We start from the raw sequence: 20,960 nt of genomic DNA on the forward strand, positions 1-20,960 counted from the left end.
CGTGGGCTAAGTACTCATGATGGTTTCAAGTTTGTATCCATCATTTTTTTATGATCATAGCGAAAAATAAAATACATCTGCATTTCCCGCTGTGTACACACATTGATTCTCGTTGCAATTAGGCCCAGGATAACTCCTGATAACGTTGTGTAGCTGCTGATATTCATCTTATAAATAGCCATTCATTCGTCACAGGAATCAGGACTAAAGCCAATGCAACGGCCTGTTTTACAAACGGTGGGCCTACCGCAGATGGGCATTCATAACATTCCAATGCAACCAGACATGTAGCCTAAACCCTAGTGTAAGCAAGGACCGACAGACGTCTTTTATGCGTATTTTTTGGGTCCCATCTGGACCAGCAGGCTTTTGGTGTTTCACAAACATTATGCCTTCCACATTGATGGGCATTCATACAATTCCATTGCAGGCAGACACTGTAGGCTACACCCCAGTACACGCAGACCGATGCCGTTGACACATTTTTTGGTCCTGTCCAGACCGGCCTAGATTTCCACATTGGTTTTTAGTCCTGACCAAATCTGAACCAATCATAGACGTCTATGTTTGGTCTAGATTTTGTCCAGTCTTAATTTGGGCTATATACTTCCATGTTTGGTTTGGTTCAGGTTTCAACTCATTTAGAACCTAAATTGAACCTAACTTCTGGAAAATAAATATTTTCAAACTTGCTTACTGGGACTATTCTATTTTTTTGGAAAGGGGGGTAATGTTTTTTGTCATGCCTAGAGAGGCAGAAAGGCCAGGTCTGATAACTGCTGCTCTCCTGTGGAACCAAGAAAGTCTGTTTGCATACAGACACTTTGCATTGGAAGGTCTGGGGGTGTTAAGAGCCTATGAGCAGACTCAGACCGAGCCAACCACATCCCCGTGTCTACTCCCCCGCTTTGCCCAAGCAATGTTGATGTATTTGATGTGTTTCCAGTCGATAAAGTGTGTTACAATATTACATTTACAGTTGTTTCAGATCTGTAAACAGACACACACACAAACGACACCGCACACATTTCAATTAGATGAAGTAAACCGTAGAATAAAGGACTCTTGATTTATTGTGACCAAATGGAAAGCAGTGGTTGTTGGGGTCAGAGTATGCTGTTGGGGTATTAGCACACCTCCAGCAGGCCCTCCGACCAGAGCACCAGGGCCATCTGAACTTTGTCATTGTCCAATTGCCTTTTTAGCTGAGACACAGGGATGGGCTGTCCCGCCTGCAGCTGCCTGATGGCCGGGAGGTCTTCGAAGGGGAAGGTCATGCCGGGGGTCTAGGAGATAGGCGGAGAGATATGACAGACAGAACTTTACAGACAGTTTCAGACATGACCATGCATTTTGCCTGTGTAAACAAAATATCAGGAATTGGGCCTTATCTACAGACATATAGCTTCTGATTCGATACTTTGATGAGAGTCAATATAAATTACAGTAACACAAACATCTTCATTCATAAACCATTCAAATCCTGGCTGACTGGCAGTGTATAATCTACTTTAAGAATCCTATATAATATCCAAATGGTAGAGGTACTTTAACTCAAATCCTATATCCATATTGTCAACTAAGTACATTGTCTATGCAAAATGTGCCAGGTTACCTCAGAGGGTGCATCTTCCTCCTCTTCACCACTATCATCATCACCACCACTATCATCATCATCATCATCATCCCCACTCTGTCCCATCATATGTTTCTCCCTTCTGTTCCTCAGAGAGTGCATCACATCAACCACCAACGATACCGACCCATCCTAAACCAAATCAAATCAAATGTATTTATATAGCCCTTCGTACATCAGCTGATATCTCAAAGTGCTGTACAGAAACCCAGCCTAAAACCCCAAACAGCAAGCAATGCAGGTGTAGAAGCACGGTGGCTAGGAAAAACTCCCTAAACACACATAAACACACACTTTAGTCCAAGAGCAGCTAGGTAAAATATGTAAACTGTTAAAACTGAAGGCACTTACTGATGGGCTTTGACACGTCTCTAAAGACACCAGGATGTGGTCTTTAAACCTCAGACACACCGTATCTTCTAAAGCAGGCATCTTTCCAGCTGTGAAGAACACACACACACAGAAATAGACAGAAGGACCTAGGCTAATACATGTACACTCATGCCCAATAAACTCCTCCTGGGAACTTCTTGTAGCTCTGAGAGGATTGGATAAGTTGTACCATATTAGTTACTTAATACTCTTGTTACTTATTATATATATATATTTTAACCTTTAATTTAACTAGGCAAGTCAGTTAAGAACAAATTCTTATTTTACAATGGCGGCCTACCCCAGCCAAACCCTCCCTTAACCCGGACGAATCTGTGCCAATTGTGCGCCGCCCTATGGGATTCCGACCACGGCCGGTTGTGATACAGCCTGGGATCAAACCAGGGTCTGTAGTGATGCCTCTAACACTGAGATGCAGTGCCTTAGGCCGCTGTGTCACTCGGGAGTTGAAACTTAATACTCTTGGTTCTGAAGGAAGGTGCTAAAGTTTTGTGCTGCTTCGCCTTTGGTAATGACAGGTACCATATTACTGAGATAAATCTTTCAGATCTACACGAAGCAGGATTTGACCATGGAATAAGTCTCCTTGCTTTATTATTTACAGCACACGCATTGGTTCCAAAAGGCTTGGTTTCAGCAAGATGATGACTGGTCTTTCTATAAACTGTGATACCAGTGAGGATTTCCTACGCTGGACAACTTATTACAGCTGTTGAAAACTTCTGGAATTTTTGCACCAGGAATGGCATAAAGTCACCCAACATCAATGTGAAAGACTGGTGGAGAGCATGCCAAGATGCATGAAAGCAGTGATTGGAATAACCCTGATTTACACCAAATATTGATTTCTGAACTCTTCCTAAATTAAAACATTAGTATTGTGTTGTCTTGCAGTATTCGAGGTCAGACAACACTGCATCCTTCTTGTTATTATAAAACAAAAATGTTCATTTAACCCAAACACATACCTACCTATAAATAACAAAACCAGTGAAACTGATCATTTTGCAGTGGTCTTAATTTTTTCCTAGAGCCATATGTACAGTTGAAGTCGGAAGTTTACATACACCTTAGCCAAATACATTTCAACTCAGTTTTTCACAATTCCTGACATTTAATCCGAGTAAAAATTCCCTGTCATAGGTCAGTTAAGATCACCACTTTATTTTAAGAATGTGAAATGTCAGAATAATAGTAGAGAGAATTATTTATTTCAGCATTTATTTATTTCATCACATTCCCAGTGGGTCAGAAGTTTACATACACTAAATTAGTATTTGGTAGCATTGCCTTTAAATTGTTTAACTTGGGTCAAACATTTATGATAGCCTTCCTCAAGCTTCCCACAATAAGTTGGGGGAATTTTGGCCCATTTTGTTGCTTCAATATATCCACATAATTTTCCTCCCTCATGATGCAATCTATTATGTGAATTGCACCGGTCCCTCCTGCAGCAAAGCACCCCCACAACATGATGCTGTCACCTCCGTGCTTCACGGTTGGCATGGTGTTCTTCGGCTTGCAAGCCTCCCCCTTTTTCCTCCAAACATAACAATGGTCATTATGGCCAAACAGTTCTATTTTGTTTCATCAGACCAGAGGACATTTCTCCAAAAAGTACGATCTTTGTCCCCATGTGCAGTTGCAAACCGTAGTCTGTATTTTTTATGGCGGATTTGGAGCAGTGGCTTCTTCCTTGCTGAGCGGCCTTTCAGGTTGTGTCGATATAGGACTTGTTTTACTGTGGATATAGATACTTTTGTACCTGTTTCCTCCAGCATCTTCACAGGGTCCTTTGCTGTTGTTCTGTAATTGATTCATACTTTTCACACCAAAGTACGTTCATCTCTAGGAGACAGAATGCGTCTCCTTCCTGAGCGGTATGACAGCGGTGTGGTCCCATGGTGTTTATACTTGCGTACTATTGTTTGTACAGATGAACGTGGTACCTTCAGGCGTTTGGAAAATGCTCCCAAGGATGGACCAGACTTGTGGAGGTCTACATTTTTTCCCCCTGAGGTCTTAGCTGATTTATTTAAATTTTCCCATGATGTCAAGCAAAGTGGCACTGAGTTTGAAGGTAGGCCTTGAAATACATCCACAGGTACACCTCCAATTTCCAAGCTGTTTAAAGGCATAGTCAACTTTGTGTATATAAACTTCTGACCCACTGGAATTGTGATAGATTATTTAACTTATAATTAATTGTGTCTGTAAACAATTGTTGGAAAAATTACATGTGTCATGCACAACGTAGATGTCCTAACCGACTTCCCAAAACAAAATTTGTGGAGTGGTTGAAAAACAAGTTTTATTGACTCCAACCTAAGTGTATGTAAACTTTCGACTACCACTGTACATAAATGTAAATTATTACATCTTAGTCATTTAGCACACTCTTATCCAGAGCGACTTACAGGAGCAATTAGGGTTAAGTGTCTTGCTCAATGGCACAGACATATTTTTCAGTCTGCTCGGGGATTCAAACCGGCAACCTTTCGGTTATTGGCCCAATGCTCTTAACAGCAAGGCTACCTGCCGCACAATTGTATAATATTGATGTCCTTGAAAATTACAATTAAGTGCTTGAAAAAGTCCATGAATTTGACTTGCCAATGTCTGTATGAACCCTGCTTAAAGGATGTATAGTCCTAGGCCTATGTTGTATAGGTGGAGTTATGGATCAATTTGCATATATTCCTCAAAGTACACATGAGGAACTGCATGGAAAACAATTTGTTTCAAACCAGTTTGAAATTTTGATCCCAATGTCACACATTGGCCCCATTATTTATAGAAAGACCCCGATCCAGAACAAAGTGGCTAGCGATACTGTACCTATCCATATTCAATGCCCCAACACTATTTTCCAGACCTTACTATAAATGTTACTCTCCCTGCTTAGCTCAGATTCAGCAAGCGTCCGGACAGATGTTAACAAATATGTTAAGTCTGTCAGAAAAACGTAAGAGGCGCAAGTATCAATGCACATCACTATTTAAATGCATATCTGTAGCCTGTACAGAAACATCACTTCTTAGTAGAAAAACACCACTGTCCTTTTCTAATTTAAATTGATTCATATCTCAGAATATGGCTGTGTCCAGTTACTGTTTCACATTCTATGGGCAACACACACTGTCTGTAATAAACATTCTACTCATTGGACTTTTAAATCTTATTCAGCAAGACACACCTGATGATGAGATGTCATCTTGCTCTGGTGTGTAAGGTGGCAGTCTGTGGAGGGCAAAGTCCCTCTTCATGTCCCCGGCACGGAGTTCGTGTTCGCCCCTCTCCATCTGATCTGCCACGCTCCTCAATAATGAGGCCAACTGCCGGCTTGTGTCTGGGGCTGCGTTGGCTCCCTTGTACACACACAATGTTATAGTGTTTAATAGATAGCAGTAGGTAAGACTGAACTACGCAGATAGGACACTATTATTTTCAATAGGCATACATTGTAATTTCTATTATGAAATGAAATTTAGCAGAACATGCAACCAGTGAGAACTAAAGTTTAGACATTAAACACATCGTTCAGTGCAAATTCCTTATTCCTCCTTTAGGTAAATCACTGAACTGTAAGTTATCACTCACATTCACCAATCTGACCATGGCAGATGAGTGTTTCCCTCAAGGAAGGACAGAAGGAAGGATGAAATGTTTAAGTGTTGGAACAGAGTACGGAAGCGGACCTCACCATCAAGATTCTCCTGGGCATGCCTACCCTCCTGGTGATGTCACTGGTCTTAAGGGAGTCATACAAGAAATTGGGGAACACGTTGGCCAGATAGTCTCCCCATGACCTGAGGTGAAACAAGTTTAAGTAACTTTACACATCAAGATTATGAATTTCCATTGTTTCAAATGAGAGAATGAAGAAGTGGTGGGGCTGAGATAGCATTGAGGTTAGAGAGGTATAGCCAGTTCGAAACCCAGGGGAAGATCTGTCAGGCTACGAGTTAGCAAATTCTGACTAAGGCCATTGATGGCTGAAACATGATATTAATAGCTGTATAAATAAAATATCAGGTTTTTAATAGTGTGCGAGCGTTGCGCGTATTACTTTTCAAGGAATGAGTTCGCAACCAGAGGGTCGCTGGTATCAATTTCTTAGGTGCCACAGTGAGTCTCACGTACGTGTTCTGGTAGGTACTGAGGGTTAGGTGGGTAGAATGATCCACTCCCACGGGGGTGTCCGCCTGATGGATGGTTCCTCTGGGGAAGTAGAGCAGATCACCTGCCTATGGAAAAAAAGGACAAACACCCCCCTCACTTAAACTCAATAGCTCAGGCCACAAGTCACACTACGTTGCGAAATACTCCAATGAAGCATTTTCCAAATGTGGATCAAGACTCTTAAGTCCACTACTGTGGATTATTTTCGGGTTGTGGCCTTTGACTGGTCTCACCTAGAGAGACATTGGTTTTGTTTAGTCGACAGGAAACCCCTAAAGCGTGATCACCCTGCCACTGTTTTGGTCAAATTCATAGACAAAGCTATGGATGCAAGGACTGACCGTCCATGGTATTAAAATTATGGTTAAAACTTGTTTTGAAGCTACACAGTGTTCGTTTACAATTACATTGTTTGCAAACAATGAAGTAAAACAGGCTTAAATGTTGGGTTCTGATAGTGTATGAGAGTTAAACTAAGCTCATGAGGCATTTATAGTTGGGCCGGGACAACATCAGTAGGGCGATACTCAATATCGATACTCAATATCGTGGCAAGGAAACAAACTTCTATAGGAAAATAGCCCTACTATTGGAAACAAACATCATGTTGTCATCCAGTCACATTTAGTTATTTTCCAAGCTATATCACACAATATTTGACATATAGCAAGTTTGTACAGGACCAAAGAGTCTATGTAGTCTGCGATACTGGTAAAGAAAATAAAATCAAATATCACATTTACATAAGTATTCAGACCCTTTACTTAGTACTTTGTTGAAGCACCTTTGGTAGCGATTACAGCCTCGAGTCTTCTTGGGTATGACGCTACAAGCTTGGCACACCAATATTTGGGGAGTTTCTCCCATTCTTCTCTGCAGATCCTCTCAAGCTCAGTCAGATTGAATGGGGAGAATCGCTGCACAGATATTTTCAGGTCTCTCCAGAGATTTTCGATTGGGTTCAAGTCCAGGCTCTAGTTGGGCCACTCAAGAACATTGACTTGTCCCGAAGCCACTCCTGCATTATCTTGGCTGTGTGCTTAGGGGCGTTATACTGTTGGAAGGTGTACCTTCGCCCCAGTCTGAGGTCCTGAGAGCCCTGGAGCAGGTTTTCATCAAGGATCTCTCTGTACTTTTCTCCGTTCATCTTTGCCTCGATCCTGACTGGGTTTCCCAGTCCCTGCCGCTGAAAAACATCCCTACAGCATGATGCTGCCACCACCATGCTTAACCATAGGGATGGTGCCAGGTTTCCTCCAGGCGTGATGCTTGGCATTCAGGCCAAATAGTTCAATCTTGGTTTCACCAGACCAGCAAATATTTTGGTGCCTTTTGGCAAACTCCAATCGGGCTGTCATGTGCCTTTTACTGAGGAGTAGCTTTCGCCTGGCCACTCTACCACAAAGGCGGGACACAATGCAAATAGTCCAGGTAGCCATTTGATTACCTGTTCAGGAGTCTTATGGCTTGGGGGTATAAAAGCTGTTGAGAAGCCTTTTGGTCCTAGACTTGGTGCACCGGTACCGCTTGCCATGCGGTAGCAGAGAACAGTCTATGACTAGGGCGGCGGAAGTCTTTGACAATTTTTAGGGCCCTCCTCTGACACCGCCTGGTGTAGAGGTCCTGGGTGGCAGGCAGTTTGGCCCCAGTTATGTACTGGGCCGTACGCACTACCCTCTGTAGTGCCTTGCGGTCGAGGACGAGCAGTTGCCATACCAGGCAGTGATCCAACCAGTCAAGATGCTTTCGATGTTGCAGCTGTAGAACTTTTTGAGGATCTGAGGACCCATGCCAAATCTTTTCAGTCTTTTCAATAGGTTTTGTCGTGCCCTCTTCACAACTGTCTTGGTGTGTTTGGACCATTCTAGTTTGTTGGTGATGTGGAACTTGAAGCTCTCAACCTGCTCCACTACAGCCCCGTCGATGAGAATGGGGGCATGCTCGGTCCTCCTTTTCCTGTAGTCCACAATCATCTCCTATGTCTTGATTACGTTGAGGGACAGGTTGTTATTCTGGCAACACCCGGGCCAGGTCTCTGACCTCCTCCCTATAGGCTGTCTCCTCGTTGATCAGGCCTACCACTGTTGTGTTGTCTGCACGCGTAATGATGGTGTTGGATTCGTGCCTGGCGATGCAGATCTGTGCCGACACAATCCTGTCTCTGAGCTCTACGGACCATTCCTTCGACCTCAAGAACTGGTTTTTGCTCTGACATGCACTGTCAACTGTGGGACCTTTCTATAGACAGTTGTGTGCCTATCCAAATCATGCCCAATCCATTGAATATTCCACAGGTGGACTCCAATCAAGTTGTAAAAACATCAATGATGATCAATGGAAGTAGGATGCACCTGGGCTCAATTGGAAAAAAGCTTGTCCGGAGAAGACAAGGTGAGCGCTACCATCAGTCCTGTGTCATGCCAACGGAAAAGCATCCTGAGACCATTCATGTGTGGGGTTGCTCCTCAGCCAAGGGAGTGGGTTCACTCACAATTTTGCCTGAGAACACAGCCATGATTAAAGAATGGTACAAACACATCCTCCGAGAGCAACTTCTTCCAACCATCCAGGAACAGTTTGGTGACGAACAATGTCTTTTCCAGCATGATGGAGCACCTTGCCATGAGGCAAAAGTGATAACTAAGTGACTTGGGGAACAAAACATTGATATTTTGGGTCCATGGCCAGGAAACTCCACAGACCTTAATCCCATTGAGAACTTGTGGTCAATCCTCAAGAGGCGGGTGGACAAACAAAAACCCACAAATTCTGACAAACCCCAAGCATTGATTATGCACGAATGAGCTGCCATCAGTCAGGATGTGGCCCAGAAGTTAATTGACAGCATGCCAGGATGGATTGCAGAGGTCTTGAAAAAGAAGGGTCAACACTGCAAATATTGACTCTTTGCATCAACTTCATGTAATTGTCAATAAAAGCCTTTGACACTGCTTGCAATTATACAGTGCCTTGCGAAAGGCTTTGTGACCTTTTGCCACATTTCAGGCTTCAAACATAAAGATATAAAACTGTATTTTTTTGTGAAGAATCAACAACAAGTGGGACACAATCATGAAGTGGAACGACATTTATGGGATATTTCAAACTTTGTTAACAAATCAAAAACTGAAAAATTGGGTGTGCAAAATTATTAAGCTCCTTTACTTTCAGTGCAGCAAACTCTCTCCAGAAGTTCAGTGAGGATCTCTGAATGATCCAATGTTGACCTAAATGACTAATGATGATAAATACAATCCACCTGTGTGTAATCAAGTCTCCGTATAAATGCACCTGCACTGTGATAGTCTCAGAGGTCCGTTAAAAGCGCAGAGAGCATCATGAAGAACAAGGAACACACCAGGCAGGTCCGAGATACTGTTGTAAAGCCGGATTTGGATACAAAAAGATTTCCCAAGCTTTAAACATCCCAAGGAGCACTGTGCAAGCGATAATATTGAAATGGAAGGAGTATCAGACCACTGCAAATCTACCAAGATCTGGCCGTCCCTCTAAACTTTCAGCTCATACAAGGAGAAGACTGATCAGAGATGCAGCCAAGAGGCCCATGATCACTCTGGATGAACTGCAGAGATCTACAGCTGAGGTGGGAGAGACTCTGTCCATAGGACAACAATCAGTCGTATATTGCACAAATCTGGCCTTTATGGAAGTGGCAAGAAGAAAGCCATTTCTTAAAGATATCCATAAAAAGTGTTGTTTAAGCCACCTGGGAGACACACCAAACATGTGGAAGAAGGTGCTCTGGTCAGATGAAACCAAAATTGAACTTTTTGGCAACAATGCAAAACGTTATGTTTGGCGTAAAAGCAACACAGCTCATCACCCATCCCAACTGTCAAACATGGTGGTGGCAGCATCATGGTTTGGGCCTGCTTTTCTTCAGCAGGGACAGGGAAGATGGTTAAAATTGATGGGAAGATGGATGGAGCCAAATACAGGACCATTCTGGAAGAAAACCTGATGGAGTCTGCAAAAGACCTGAGACCTGGGACAGAGATTTGTCTTCCAACAAGACAATGATCCAAAACATAAAGCAAAATCTACAATGGAATGGTTCAAAAATAAACATATCCAGGTGTTAGAATGGCCAAGTCAAAGTCCAGACCTGAATCCAATCGAGAATCTGTGGAAAGAACTGAAAACTGCTGTTCACAAATGCTCTCCATCCAACCTCACTGAGCTCGAGCTGTTTTGCAAGGAGGAATGGGAAAAAATTTCAGTCTCTCGATGTGCAAAACTGATAGAACATACCCCAAGCGACTTACAGCTGTAATCGCAGCAAAAGGTGGCGCTACAAAGTATTAACTTAAGGGGGCTGAATAATTTTGCACACCCAATTTTTCAGTTTTTGATTTGTTAAAAAAGTTTGAAATATCCAATAAATGTCGTTCCACTTCATGATTGTGTCCCACTTGTTGTTGATTCTTCACAAAAAAATACAGTTTTATATCTTTATGTTTGAAGCCTGAAATGTGGCAAAAGGTCGCAAAGTTCAAGGGGGCCGAATACTTTCGCAAGGCACTGTACTTCAGCATTCCATAGTAGTCTGACAAAAATATCTAAAGACACTGAGGCAGCAGACTTTGTGAAAATGTATATTCGTGTCATTCTCTCAACTTTTGGCCATGACTGTATATCATTAATTTTAAAGTCCCAAAATGTATGTCGCAATTGCCCCCAATTACACCCTGCTCCTAACGTACCTTCAGTATGATGTCGTGTGTGGGGCTGCCGATGCGCTCCTCAAGCGCCACGCAGTACTCTCTGGCCAGGGGCACCGTGGGGCTGTACAGACGCCAATGTTTCTCGCCCTCCAACTGGAGGATAAACACCTGGGGAAAGGCGTACACATATTTAGCAGATGTTATCGCAGGTGCAGCAAAATACTTGTTTCTAGCTCAAACAGTTATACCGAACATTACAAAACAATACACACAAATCCCCAAAATTTTAAGAAAGAAATGTAGAAATAGCATAATGAGCCATGTCTGTGTCCAGAATATAAATATATACATTGAACAAAAATAAAAGCAACATGTAACAATTTTAAAGATTTACAGTTCATATAAGGAAATCAGTCAATTGAAATACATTCTTTAGGCCATAATCTATGGATTTCACATGACTGGGAATACAAATATGCATCTGTTGGTCACAGATACCTTAAACAAATGGTAGGGGCATGGATCAGAAAACCAGTCAGTATCTGCTGTGACCAGCATTTGCCTCATGTAGAGTGACATCTCTTTTGCATAGAAATAATCAGACTGTTGATTGAGGGCAGTGGAATGTTGCCCCACTCCTCTTCAATCGCTGTGTGAATTTGCTTGATATTTGGACGGGAACTGGAACACGTCGTTGTACAAGTTGATCCAGAGCATGACGAGCACGCAGATGAGCTTCCCTGAGATGGTCTGTGTTTTGTTCGACTTACTGCCAAATTCTCTAAAACGACACTTCTGGTAGAGAAATTAACATTCAATTCTCTAGCAACAGCTCTGGTGGACATTCCTGCAGTCAGCATGCCAATTGCACACTCCCTCAAAACTTGAGACATCTGTAGCCTTTTGTTGTGTGACAAAACTGAACATCTTAAAGTATACTTTTATTGTCCCCAGCACAAGGTGCACCTGTTTAATCAGCTTCTTGATATGCCAGATCTGTCAAGTGGATGGATTATATTAGCAAAGGAGAAATGCTCACTAACAGGGATGTAAACACATATGCACAACATTTGAGAGAAATAAGCTTTTTGTGCATATAGAAAACTTCAGGATCTTTTATTTCAGCTCATGAAACCAAAACTTTACATGATGCCTTTATATTTTTGTTCAGTGTATATCTATATATATATATATAGTGCTCAAAAAAATAAAGGGAACTCTTAAACAACACAATGTAACTCCAAGTCAATCACACTTCAGTGAAATCAAACGGTCCACTTAGGAAGCAACACTAAATTGCTGTTGTGCAAGTGGAATAGACAACAGGTGGAAATTATAGGCAATTAGCAAGACACCCCCAATAAAGGAGTGGTTCTGCAGGTGTTGACCACAGACCACTTCTCAGTTCCTATGACCTCAAACGGTCAGAAACAGACTCCATGAGGGTGGTATGAGGGCCCGACGTCCACAGGTGGACAGTTTGATTTCACAGAAGTGTGATTGACTTGGAGTTACATTGTGTTGTTTAAGAGTTCCCTTTATTTTTTTGAGCAGTATATATATATATATATATATATATATATATATATATATATATATATATATATATATATGTGTGTGTGTGTGTGTGTATATATAAACGCATCATGTAAAGTTTTGGTTTCATGAGATGAAATAAAAGAGCCCGAAGTTTTCTATATGCACAAAAAGCTTATTTCTCTCAAATGTTGTGCATATGTGTTTACATCCCTGTTAGTGAGCATTTCTCCTTTGCCAATATAATCCATCCACTTGACAGATCTGGCATATCAAATATAATATATATATACATATATATATATATATATTGGCCATAGTGGAGTTTGGAGTGTGACTGTTTGAGGTTGTGGACAAGTGTCTTTTATACTGATAAGTTCAAACAGGTGCCATTAATACAAGTAACGAGTGGAGGACAGAGGAGCCTCTTAAAGAAGAAGTTACAGGTTTGTGAGAGCCAGAAATCTTGCTTGTTTGTAGGTGACCAAATACTTATTTTCCACCATAATTTCAATTTACAAATCCTACAATGTGACTTTCTGGATTTTTTTTCTTCTCATTTTGTCTGTCATAGTTGAAGTGTACCTATGATGAAAATTACAGGCCTCATCTTTTTAAGTGGGAGAACTTGCACAATTGGTGGCTGACTAAATACTTTTTTGCCCCACAGTGTGTATATATATGATGGTGTGTAGACAGTATGGACAGAATATGAATAGGAATGGTGTACAGCAGTAGATATATAGGATTACTAGAATACAGCATATACATATGAAGTGGGTAAAAGAGTATGTAAACATTTAAATATTGTCTAACCCTCAAACTATACTACAAATGTTGCAGCCAGGGTTATGTTCAGTAGGGAACACTGTAGCAAAATTATTTGAAATGTAAGGGTAAAATTTGAGTTTCTTATGGGTAGCTATGACATGTTCTGGTTCCCACTGAACACTACCCTGATGTGGACCATTTTGGGGCCAGTTCAGTGGTGTACCTCCACGTCGTCGTAGTGTGGGGGTAGCCCTTGGGAATCCTGTGGGGTGATGTAGACGTTGGAGCCCACAAGAGCGCCGAAGAAACACTCCAGCTTCTCCTGAATCCGCCACAACTCGTCCTGGAGACACACGGTTAGTTAGAGGAGAGCAGGCATCGTAGAATCTCAGAATAGAATACTATTGGGTTCAGCTCTGCACAAATATGGAATGATCAAGATGTTCAGATATCTGTGCAATAGATTTTAATTCATGTTGTGTTCACCAACATATTCAAGGCGTTCACATTTAAAATAGGCAAATCTGAATCTGAGCTAAACAACATCTTAGCTAAAGGATATCTGTCACTACCAGTCCCTTTCTGTTACCACAGAGCCACTGCCAGTGCTGCATTAACTAGGACCGTCACTCCATTTTCTACAGGGATGCAGTTTTGGCAGGCCAAGATCTAATAATACCTTATTCAACTGATCAACAGTCATAATTAATACAATCAAGCTGAATAAGGTGTTTAGGTAATATTGCTAGGCTGGGACAACCCTTCCCCACATACTGTGGCCCTATAGGAGCAGAGGCATGTTCAGTAGGCACAAAAAATGTTCTCCTGTTTCATACTATCACAGACCAGAACCCATGACTCGGGAGTACAAAACACTGGATAAACACATGTCCACTACTCTCACCTTAAACCTCTGAGGCTGGTGGAACTGGATGGTGGCCTTCTGGTTGAAGTCCTTTTTGAGCTGGCTGTAGTTGACACGGCCTTCCTTGTTCAACACAGTCTTGTTGCCCTGGACGCTGCGGCACACATTGAGGTCTCTGGCATACGTCAGGCCCTGGGCGCACAGCCCCTTCAGGTCTGAAAGCTGGAACAGAGACTTGTAGTAGGAGGCCAGGCCTGGGTCAGACCTTTGGAGGTGGAGGGGCTTCTTCTCCCAGTAGTTAGTGAAAAATTCCTCCTGTCCCACTGGGGAAATTAGGCTCTGGAAGACAGTGTCTGGGGTGTCGAAACAGAAAGGAGAGGGGACGCCATTGGAGTCTGTTTTCCTATGTTTGGGAGCGACCTCTTCATCTCCGGATGCTGCTTTCCTTCCGTTCCTGGGCATCTTTAGCTGATAGAGAACGTTACATCAGTGGCATTAGATTAGAAGATAGCTAGTTAGCAGTTTCAATTTTGCATTGCTATCAAATTAAGATTAACAGTGTCCTTGGTGAAGTGCAGTTGGAATAGCCCGTTCGATAGCAAATACTTGCTGTTATGTAGCTACTGTAGCAAGCTTCAGATACAAATGTTAGCTAGCTAATAACGTTTATGGGCTAACGTTAATTAACGTTAGCTAGCTTGCAAACTGTAGCTTATGTTATATAATGCTAAAACATAGCGAACGTTACCTGTTTTGCTTATGTTCCCACCTTCGGATTTAACACATATTAGCTATAAACTCTCCCTTTTCCCAAATCAGTTTGGTTGAGAGCTACACGTGAGAATCGTGTTCTGTCCTGTAGCATAAAATGTCCGATGGCAAACAAGTACTTTCCATTCCGCTCTGGTGATTCATGTCTCGAGTGTGGATTATTTCCAAATTGTATTCAATACAGAAATGATACGCAACCACTACAATAAATGTTTGCATGTTAAGGCTAAAGACTTTTATTAGTTGACATTTATCTTGAATACAATAAAACAAGCAGAGCTGAGCAGGTTCTGTAAGGAGACCGTTCTATTACAACAGCTAGCTAGATCAAAATCTTAGTTTGAAAAGGGGGAAAGGTAGGGAGATGTCATTGAAGTGAGATGCACAACAGAGGGGCTCCTCGACTTCAGCAGTGAGTTCTCCTCTAATCAAGATCCAATGTCCAGTAAAAGATTAAACACATACAAAAAGTGAATTTATTTACACATGGGCTCTTTCAACATTTTGATAACATGAGGAATGGATCTCTATAATAGCACAACATTCAAATATCAGACTACTTTCTGTGGAATTCAACAAACCCATTATGTGGAGTTCTAATAGAAAAGACGCAATTATCACAATTTTCCGACCAAAATATTTACGTTGAGGAAATGTGAAATAACACTAAAAATAAGAGGCCACTTGAAAATGCCAAAATGAAGTTCCATTAACTGTTGTTTTTCCTGTGTATGGAGGGAGGCAGGTGCAGTGTTTTGGTAAAAAAAAAATATATATATTTGTAGAGCGGAGGGAGGATGAACTCTGCCTTGGTTGGCAGACGCTCATCTTAAGTCCAGGCAGGAGAGAATTTGATGTCCAATCACAGGACCCAGCTTGCTCTCCATCACTGAGGGGCCTCTGTGTCCCCTGGATGGGGGCCTGTCTCAGGGAGCTCCAACTTCTCGCACTCGGTCAACTTCAAAGTTAAGTGCTGGGCGATCTCGTTGGGGTCAGTATACAGAGCAGCAGGGACGTTCTGGAAGGCAAAGAGAGAGAAACTAAATGCCTTTGTCTTTTCTAGATATTGCCATTGACTAATTGTTCTCCATTTACAATAGTGGTATGATTGCATCAGCTGCACAGTGACATATACGCATGTAGCATGAATGTTTTGGACAATATTTTAGTGATGTCACTGCACAATGCTGAGCTTGCTCTGACTTGCCAGCGGACTTCCGCTACACATGTACTTTTCAAACAGAGAAGAAAAATCTCACCTTCAATTCTGAAATTTTGCTTTCCCGAGTGCTAAACTCTCTGATCATGTAATTCTTTCCAGTCTGTAAAGAAAACCTCTGTAAGCGATTAGTCATTTCATAAGTAGGCATAACCATTATGTAGTTGAAGTTACATAGAAGGAAATGGACATCACTAAAGTTATCCACAGAATTTGATTCCAATGCACATCCATTCTGGTGGTTACCGTTAATCGATTGTCATTTCCCAGGAAAGCCCAGTCACACTTGCCTCGTGATAGAGCCGCGTGTCATTTATCCGGATCAGAACTCCATCCACCCGCAGGAAGAACCGCAGAAGCAGGAAGAAACTGGTGGGCATCACTCTCTGTATCACACACAAGTGGATACGAAGAGAGTAAGTCATTCTTCAAAATCTCCTCAGAACAAATGAATCTGTCTCTCAAAGATGCAAGCGTTTAAGAAAATCCATTAAACATAAGTACTATAGGTGAATATAAAAAGCCTTTTTTATTCCTGGTCGTACAGCCCCCGCAAGGACATGTCCTTTGGTGCTTGTCACACAGCCACCATATGGAGCAAATGTGCATCATCATAAAGTGTCAGTTCCTGTCTGAAAGTGGCACTCACTATTTTGACGCTGATCATGGACACGCCGTGGTCGTGAAGCTCGTCCTCAAACAGCAGCACGTCATCGAAGAACATGATCTGTTCTCGCGCCTTCAGCTTCTCCATGTCGATGCGCTCCAACGTTTCTGTCGCCTGATGGAATAAAGAGTGATTTATTAGTGCAAACCGTAGCAAAAAACTAAACGTTTTGCAACTGAACTTTAAAAAAACAATTATTGGACACATTCAGGTAGGTAGGTCTCTCGTTGTTTAGGCATGTTTGCCTCAATTTGATTCCTAATGAATAAGGCAATTGACAGCTTAAGATAAGTTAATGAATATTATGCCTATGCGGAAGAAACATTGCATTCCAGGCGGACTACATTGCAGTTGTTGCATTGCATCAGCCGATGGTTGTGTTCCACATCATTGACGGTGCAGCCGGGCATCAGACTGATATACCATATGGTGTGGTTAGTTGATATGTTAATCACCGATAGATCTGGCAGGAGTTTGCAATATAGACGACCTGAAACGCAGCCAATGACTTGTGGGTGAATCCTGTCTTCCACTTACAGTACCAGTCAACAGTTTGGACACACCTACTCATTCAAGGTTTTAATAATTTTTGTAATTTTTATTTATATATTTTAACCTGCGCTGTGAGGAAAATGCATTCCAGGTGACTACCTCATGAAGCAAAGGGTGGCTACTTTGAAGCATCTCAAATAAAATATTTGGTTTTGGTTACTACATGATACCATGTGTTATTTCATAGTTTTGATGTTGTCACTATTACTCTACAATGTAGAAAATAGTACAAATTAAGAAAACCTCTGTAATGAGTAAGTGTCCAAACCATTGACCGGTACTGTATGTCAAATATACATTTAGTCATGTATCAATGTGAGACTAAGTTCAATTTTGACTTAAATTCAAATTAAGCTTTGCCCCTTATTTTGTAATGTGTTTGTTTGGGATATTGTATTGTATCCACAGTGTGAACTGAAAGGCCTTTCACCCTCATCTGCTGGTCCTCTCCTAACAAAGTGCCTCTGTAGTCTGTGGTATATGTCCAGTCGTAGTGTTTCACAGCCTCTTTGGAGTGTTCAGAATCGGCCCTGGGAATACAACCACACGACAACAGTCTCAGATCCATTCTCCATAACGGGACTGGTAATTGACTGATTATTCAACACTTTTTATCGAAACAATTTAAAAATGCCATTTTTTGTTGTATTTATTTTACAAGCATATAGACAATGAAGGTGGATATTGTTATCACAGTGGTATTATGATAGTGGTTGTACCTGCTCTCTTGCCATTCCTGTGCACAGGCCACTTTCACAGAGTCCTGCATGTTGTTGACCCTCTTGAGGGCATCGATGGCATTAAACTCAATGCCATAGCCGTCTGTGTGCTGAATGCGTAGAACGTTGTCCCCAAACAGCATCTCTGGGAGTGAGGGCATGTGCATCTCCTCCCCTAACCTGGGACAAAACTGTCAAGATTGAAACCTGAACAACTAACCTCAATGTAGCTAGCCAAGTAAGTTGACAATATTTATTTGACCTTTATTTAACAAGGCAAGTCAGTTAAGAACAAATTCTTATTTTCAATGACGGCCTAGGAACTGTGGGTTAACTGCCTGTTCAGGGGCAGAACGACAGATGTGTACCTTGTCAGCTCGGGGATTTGAACTTGCAACCATTTTGGTTACTAGTCTTTAAAGTAAGACCAAGTCGATAAACAAGCTCCCCAATGTAGACTAAACCTTAAGAATACTAAACAGACAACATTAAAGAAAAAGTTTAGTCTGACACAAAAATCGGCAAAATACTTGGACCAGGTTACCGTTCAATGTCCTTAGACTTCATAATGTGGGTTTTTGCTGCAGTCACTTTCCATGGTCCGAATATGAAGTCTTGCTTACTGCTCTTAAACCCATGGGTCATCATGGCTGACAAATTGGCCAACATCAACTGCAAATACAGTCAAACACCAAGCCCATCAGAGACATAAGTAAATAAACAGTACATGCAAGTACAGAATACATTGCATATCGACCACTGCAGAACTGTAGGTAGTTGAGTACGTTCAGCCCTCAGAAATGACCTAGCAATCCAATGTCTTTATTGGCGAGTTGTAAAAGTAGTTATCTAGTTAGCTAGGATATATATGGTTAGCTATAACAAGATAATTATACCCGCTGTACAGGCGTGCTAGTTAGCTAGCTAGTAACTTTGCTAGCCTACCTAACTAGCTATTGTAACATTCAACGTTATATAAAATGCGAAGCAGCTAGCTGACAAAACAGCCAAACGTGTTTATGGAATAGGTGTCGACAATGCAATAACTAGAGTATGCATTCCACAACCTTATTTATCTAGCTAAAATAGCTAACTGAGCCTCCGGATGTTAGTGACAAGCTGGCTGTTTCAGCATCACTTCAATCATCATCACACTAACTTGTCATCTTAACTTCATTACTAATGGATATACATCCAACATCAATACCCTACTGACAGGAGACTTCATGGAAATAGAAATCAAAGATTCAATACAAAATAAATGTAAAAGTTAATCCACTTACTCCAGTAGTTTGATTGTCAGCTAACGTCCATGAAAGAGAGAGCTTCACAAAAAGCTTCCGACGTACTTTTCATTCTACTATTATACGGTTCCGCATCCAGTAATCCTGTAAATTTGCACAAAATATACAGTGGCGCAAAAAAGTATTTAGTCAGCCACCAATTGTGCAAGTTCTCCCACTTAAAAATATGAGAGAGGCCTGTAATTTTCATCAAAGGTACACTTCAACTATGACAGACAAAATGAGAGAGAAAAAAATCCAGAAAATCACATTGTAGGATTTTTAATTTATTTATTTGCAAATTATGGTGGAAAATAAGTATTTGGTCACCTACAAACAAGCAAGATTTCTGTCTCTCACAGACCTGTAACTTCTTTAAGAGGCTCCTCTGTCCTCCACTCGTTACCTGTATTAATGGCACCTGTTTGAACTTGTTATCAGTATAAAAGACACCTGTCCACAACCTCAAACAGTCACACTCCAAACTCCACTATGGCCAAGACCAAAGAGCTGTCAAAGAACACCAGAAACAAAATTGTAGACCTGCACCAGGCTGGGAAGACTGAATCTGCAATAGGTAAGCAGCTTGGTTTGAAGAAATCAACTGTGGGATCAATTATTTGGAAATGGAAGACATACAAGACCACTGATAATCTCCCTCGATCTGGGGCTCCACGCAAGATCTCACCCCGTGGGGTCAAAATGATCACAAGAACGATGAGCAAAAATCCCAGAACCACACGGGGGGACCTAGTGAATGACCTGCAGAGAGCTGGGACCAAAGTAACAAAGCCTACCATCAGTAACACACTATGCTTCCAGGGACTCAAATCCTGCAGTGCCAGACGTGTCCCCCTGCTTAAGCCAGTACATGTCCAGGCCCGTCTGAAGTTTGCTAGAGAGCATTTGGATGATCCAGAAGAAGATTGGGAGAATGTCATATGGTCAGATGAAATCAAAATATAACTTTTTGGTAAAAACTCAACTCGTCGTGTTTGGAGGACAAAGAATGCTGAGTTGCATCCAAAGAACACCATACCTACTGTGAAGCATGGGGGTGGGAAAATCATGCTTTGGGGCTGTTTTTCTGCAAACGGACCAGGACGACTGATCCGTGTAAAGGAAAGAATGAATGGGGCCATGTATCGTGAGATTTTGAGTGAAAACCTCCTTTCATCAGCAAGGGCATTGAAGATGAAACGTGGCTGGGTCTTTCAGCATAACAATGATCCCAAACACACCGCCCGGGCAACGAAGGAGTGGCTTCGTAAGAAGCATTTCAAGGTCCTGGAAGTGGCCTAGCCAGTCTCCAGATCTCAACCCAATAGAAAATCTTTGGAAGGAGTTGAAAGTCCGTGTTGCCCAGCAACAGCCCCAAAACATCACTGCTCTAGAGGAGATCTGCATGGAGGAATGAGCTTTGACCTCTGTCATTGCCAACAAAGGATATATAACAAAGTATTGAGATAAACTTTTGTTATTGACCAAATACTTATTTTCCACCATAATTTGCAAATAAATTAATTAAAAATCCTACAATGTGATTTTCAGGATTTTTTCTCTCATTTTGTCTGTCATAGTTGAAGTGTACCTATGATGAAAATTACAGGCCTCTCTCATCTTTTTAAGTGGGAGAACTTGCCCAATTGTTGGCTGACTAAATACTTTTTTGCCCCACTGT

The 20,960-nt window shown here is 41.7% G+C and overlaps 2 protein-coding genes across 3 annotated transcripts; both read right to left on the minus strand.

The window, feature by feature from the left end:
- Positions 1-1,033: 1,033 nt before the first annotated feature.
- Positions 1,034-14,968, minus strand: riox2 (ribosomal oxygenase 2). Its single transcript, XM_020463842.2, has 10 exons — positions 14,817-14,968; positions 14,108-14,536; positions 13,427-13,546; positions 10,936-11,064; positions 6,173-6,276; positions 5,733-5,838; positions 5,226-5,397; positions 1,988-2,076; positions 1,616-1,768; positions 1,034-1,286 (listed from the first exon to the last, which is right to left on the minus strand). The coding sequence occupies exons 2-10, from the start codon at positions 14,528-14,530 to the stop codon at positions 1,128-1,130; spliced, it is 1,455 nt and encodes a 484-aa protein (XP_020319431.1). The 5' UTR covers positions 14,531-14,536; positions 14,817-14,968; the 3' UTR covers positions 1,034-1,127.
- Positions 14,969-15,045: 77 nt separating this feature from the next.
- LOC109872565 (TIP41-like protein) lies at positions 15,046-19,430 on the minus strand. 2 transcript variants are annotated; one of them, XR_002252486.2, is made up of 8 exons: positions 19,280-19,406; positions 18,541-18,668; positions 17,997-18,176; positions 17,708-17,807; positions 16,708-16,839; positions 16,305-16,444; positions 16,099-16,161; positions 15,046-15,857 (listed from the first exon to the last, which is right to left on the minus strand). XR_002252486.2 is itself a non-coding variant. In XM_020463844.2 (8 exons), the coding sequence occupies exons 2-8, from the start codon at positions 18,663-18,665 to the stop codon at positions 15,726-15,728; spliced, it is 828 nt and encodes a 275-aa protein (XP_020319433.1). In that variant the 5' UTR covers positions 18,666-18,668; positions 19,280-19,430; the 3' UTR covers positions 15,046-15,725. The 2 variants fall into 2 exon arrangements, 1 of the variants encoding a protein (XP_020319433.1); XM_020463844.2 differs by having other exon boundaries at positions 16,349-16,444; positions 19,280-19,430.
- Between the last annotated feature and the right edge of the window lie 1,530 nt (positions 19,431-20,960).

Source organism: Oncorhynchus kisutch, linkage group LG28, assembly GCF_002021735.2.
Source record: "Oncorhynchus kisutch isolate 150728-3 linkage group LG28, Okis_V2, whole genome shotgun sequence".
NCBI lineage: Eukaryota > Metazoa > Chordata > Actinopteri > Salmoniformes > Salmonidae > Oncorhynchus > Oncorhynchus kisutch.

Excerpts from the sequence above, each read along its gene's own strand:
- riox2 (XM_020463842.2), bottom strand. The coding sequence starts at position 14,530 with ATGCCCAGGAACGGAAGGAAAGCAGCATCCGGAGATGAAGAGGTCGCT. Across the intron at positions 13,547-14,107 it reads ACCAGCCTCAGAGGTTTAAG|GACGAGTTGTGGCGGATTCA; the intron begins GTGAGAGTAGTG and ends GTGTGTCTCCAG. Across the intron at positions 2,077-5,225 it reads AGATGACATCTCATCATCAG|CTGGAAAGATGCCTGCTTTA; the intron begins GTGTGTCTTGCT and ends TGTTCTTCACAG.
- LOC109872565 (XM_020463844.2), bottom strand. The coding sequence starts at position 18,665 with ATGTTGGCCAATTTGTCAGCCATGATGACCCATGGGTTTAAGAGCAGT. Across the intron at positions 16,162-16,348 it reads ACACGCGGCTCTATCACGAG|ACTGGAAAGAATTACATGAT; the intron begins GCAAGTGTGACT and ends TTTTCTTTACAG. Across the intron at positions 15,858-16,098 it reads GCAAAATTTCAGAATTGAAG|AACGTCCCTGCTGCTCTGTA; the intron begins GTGAGATTTTTC and ends TTTGCCTTCCAG.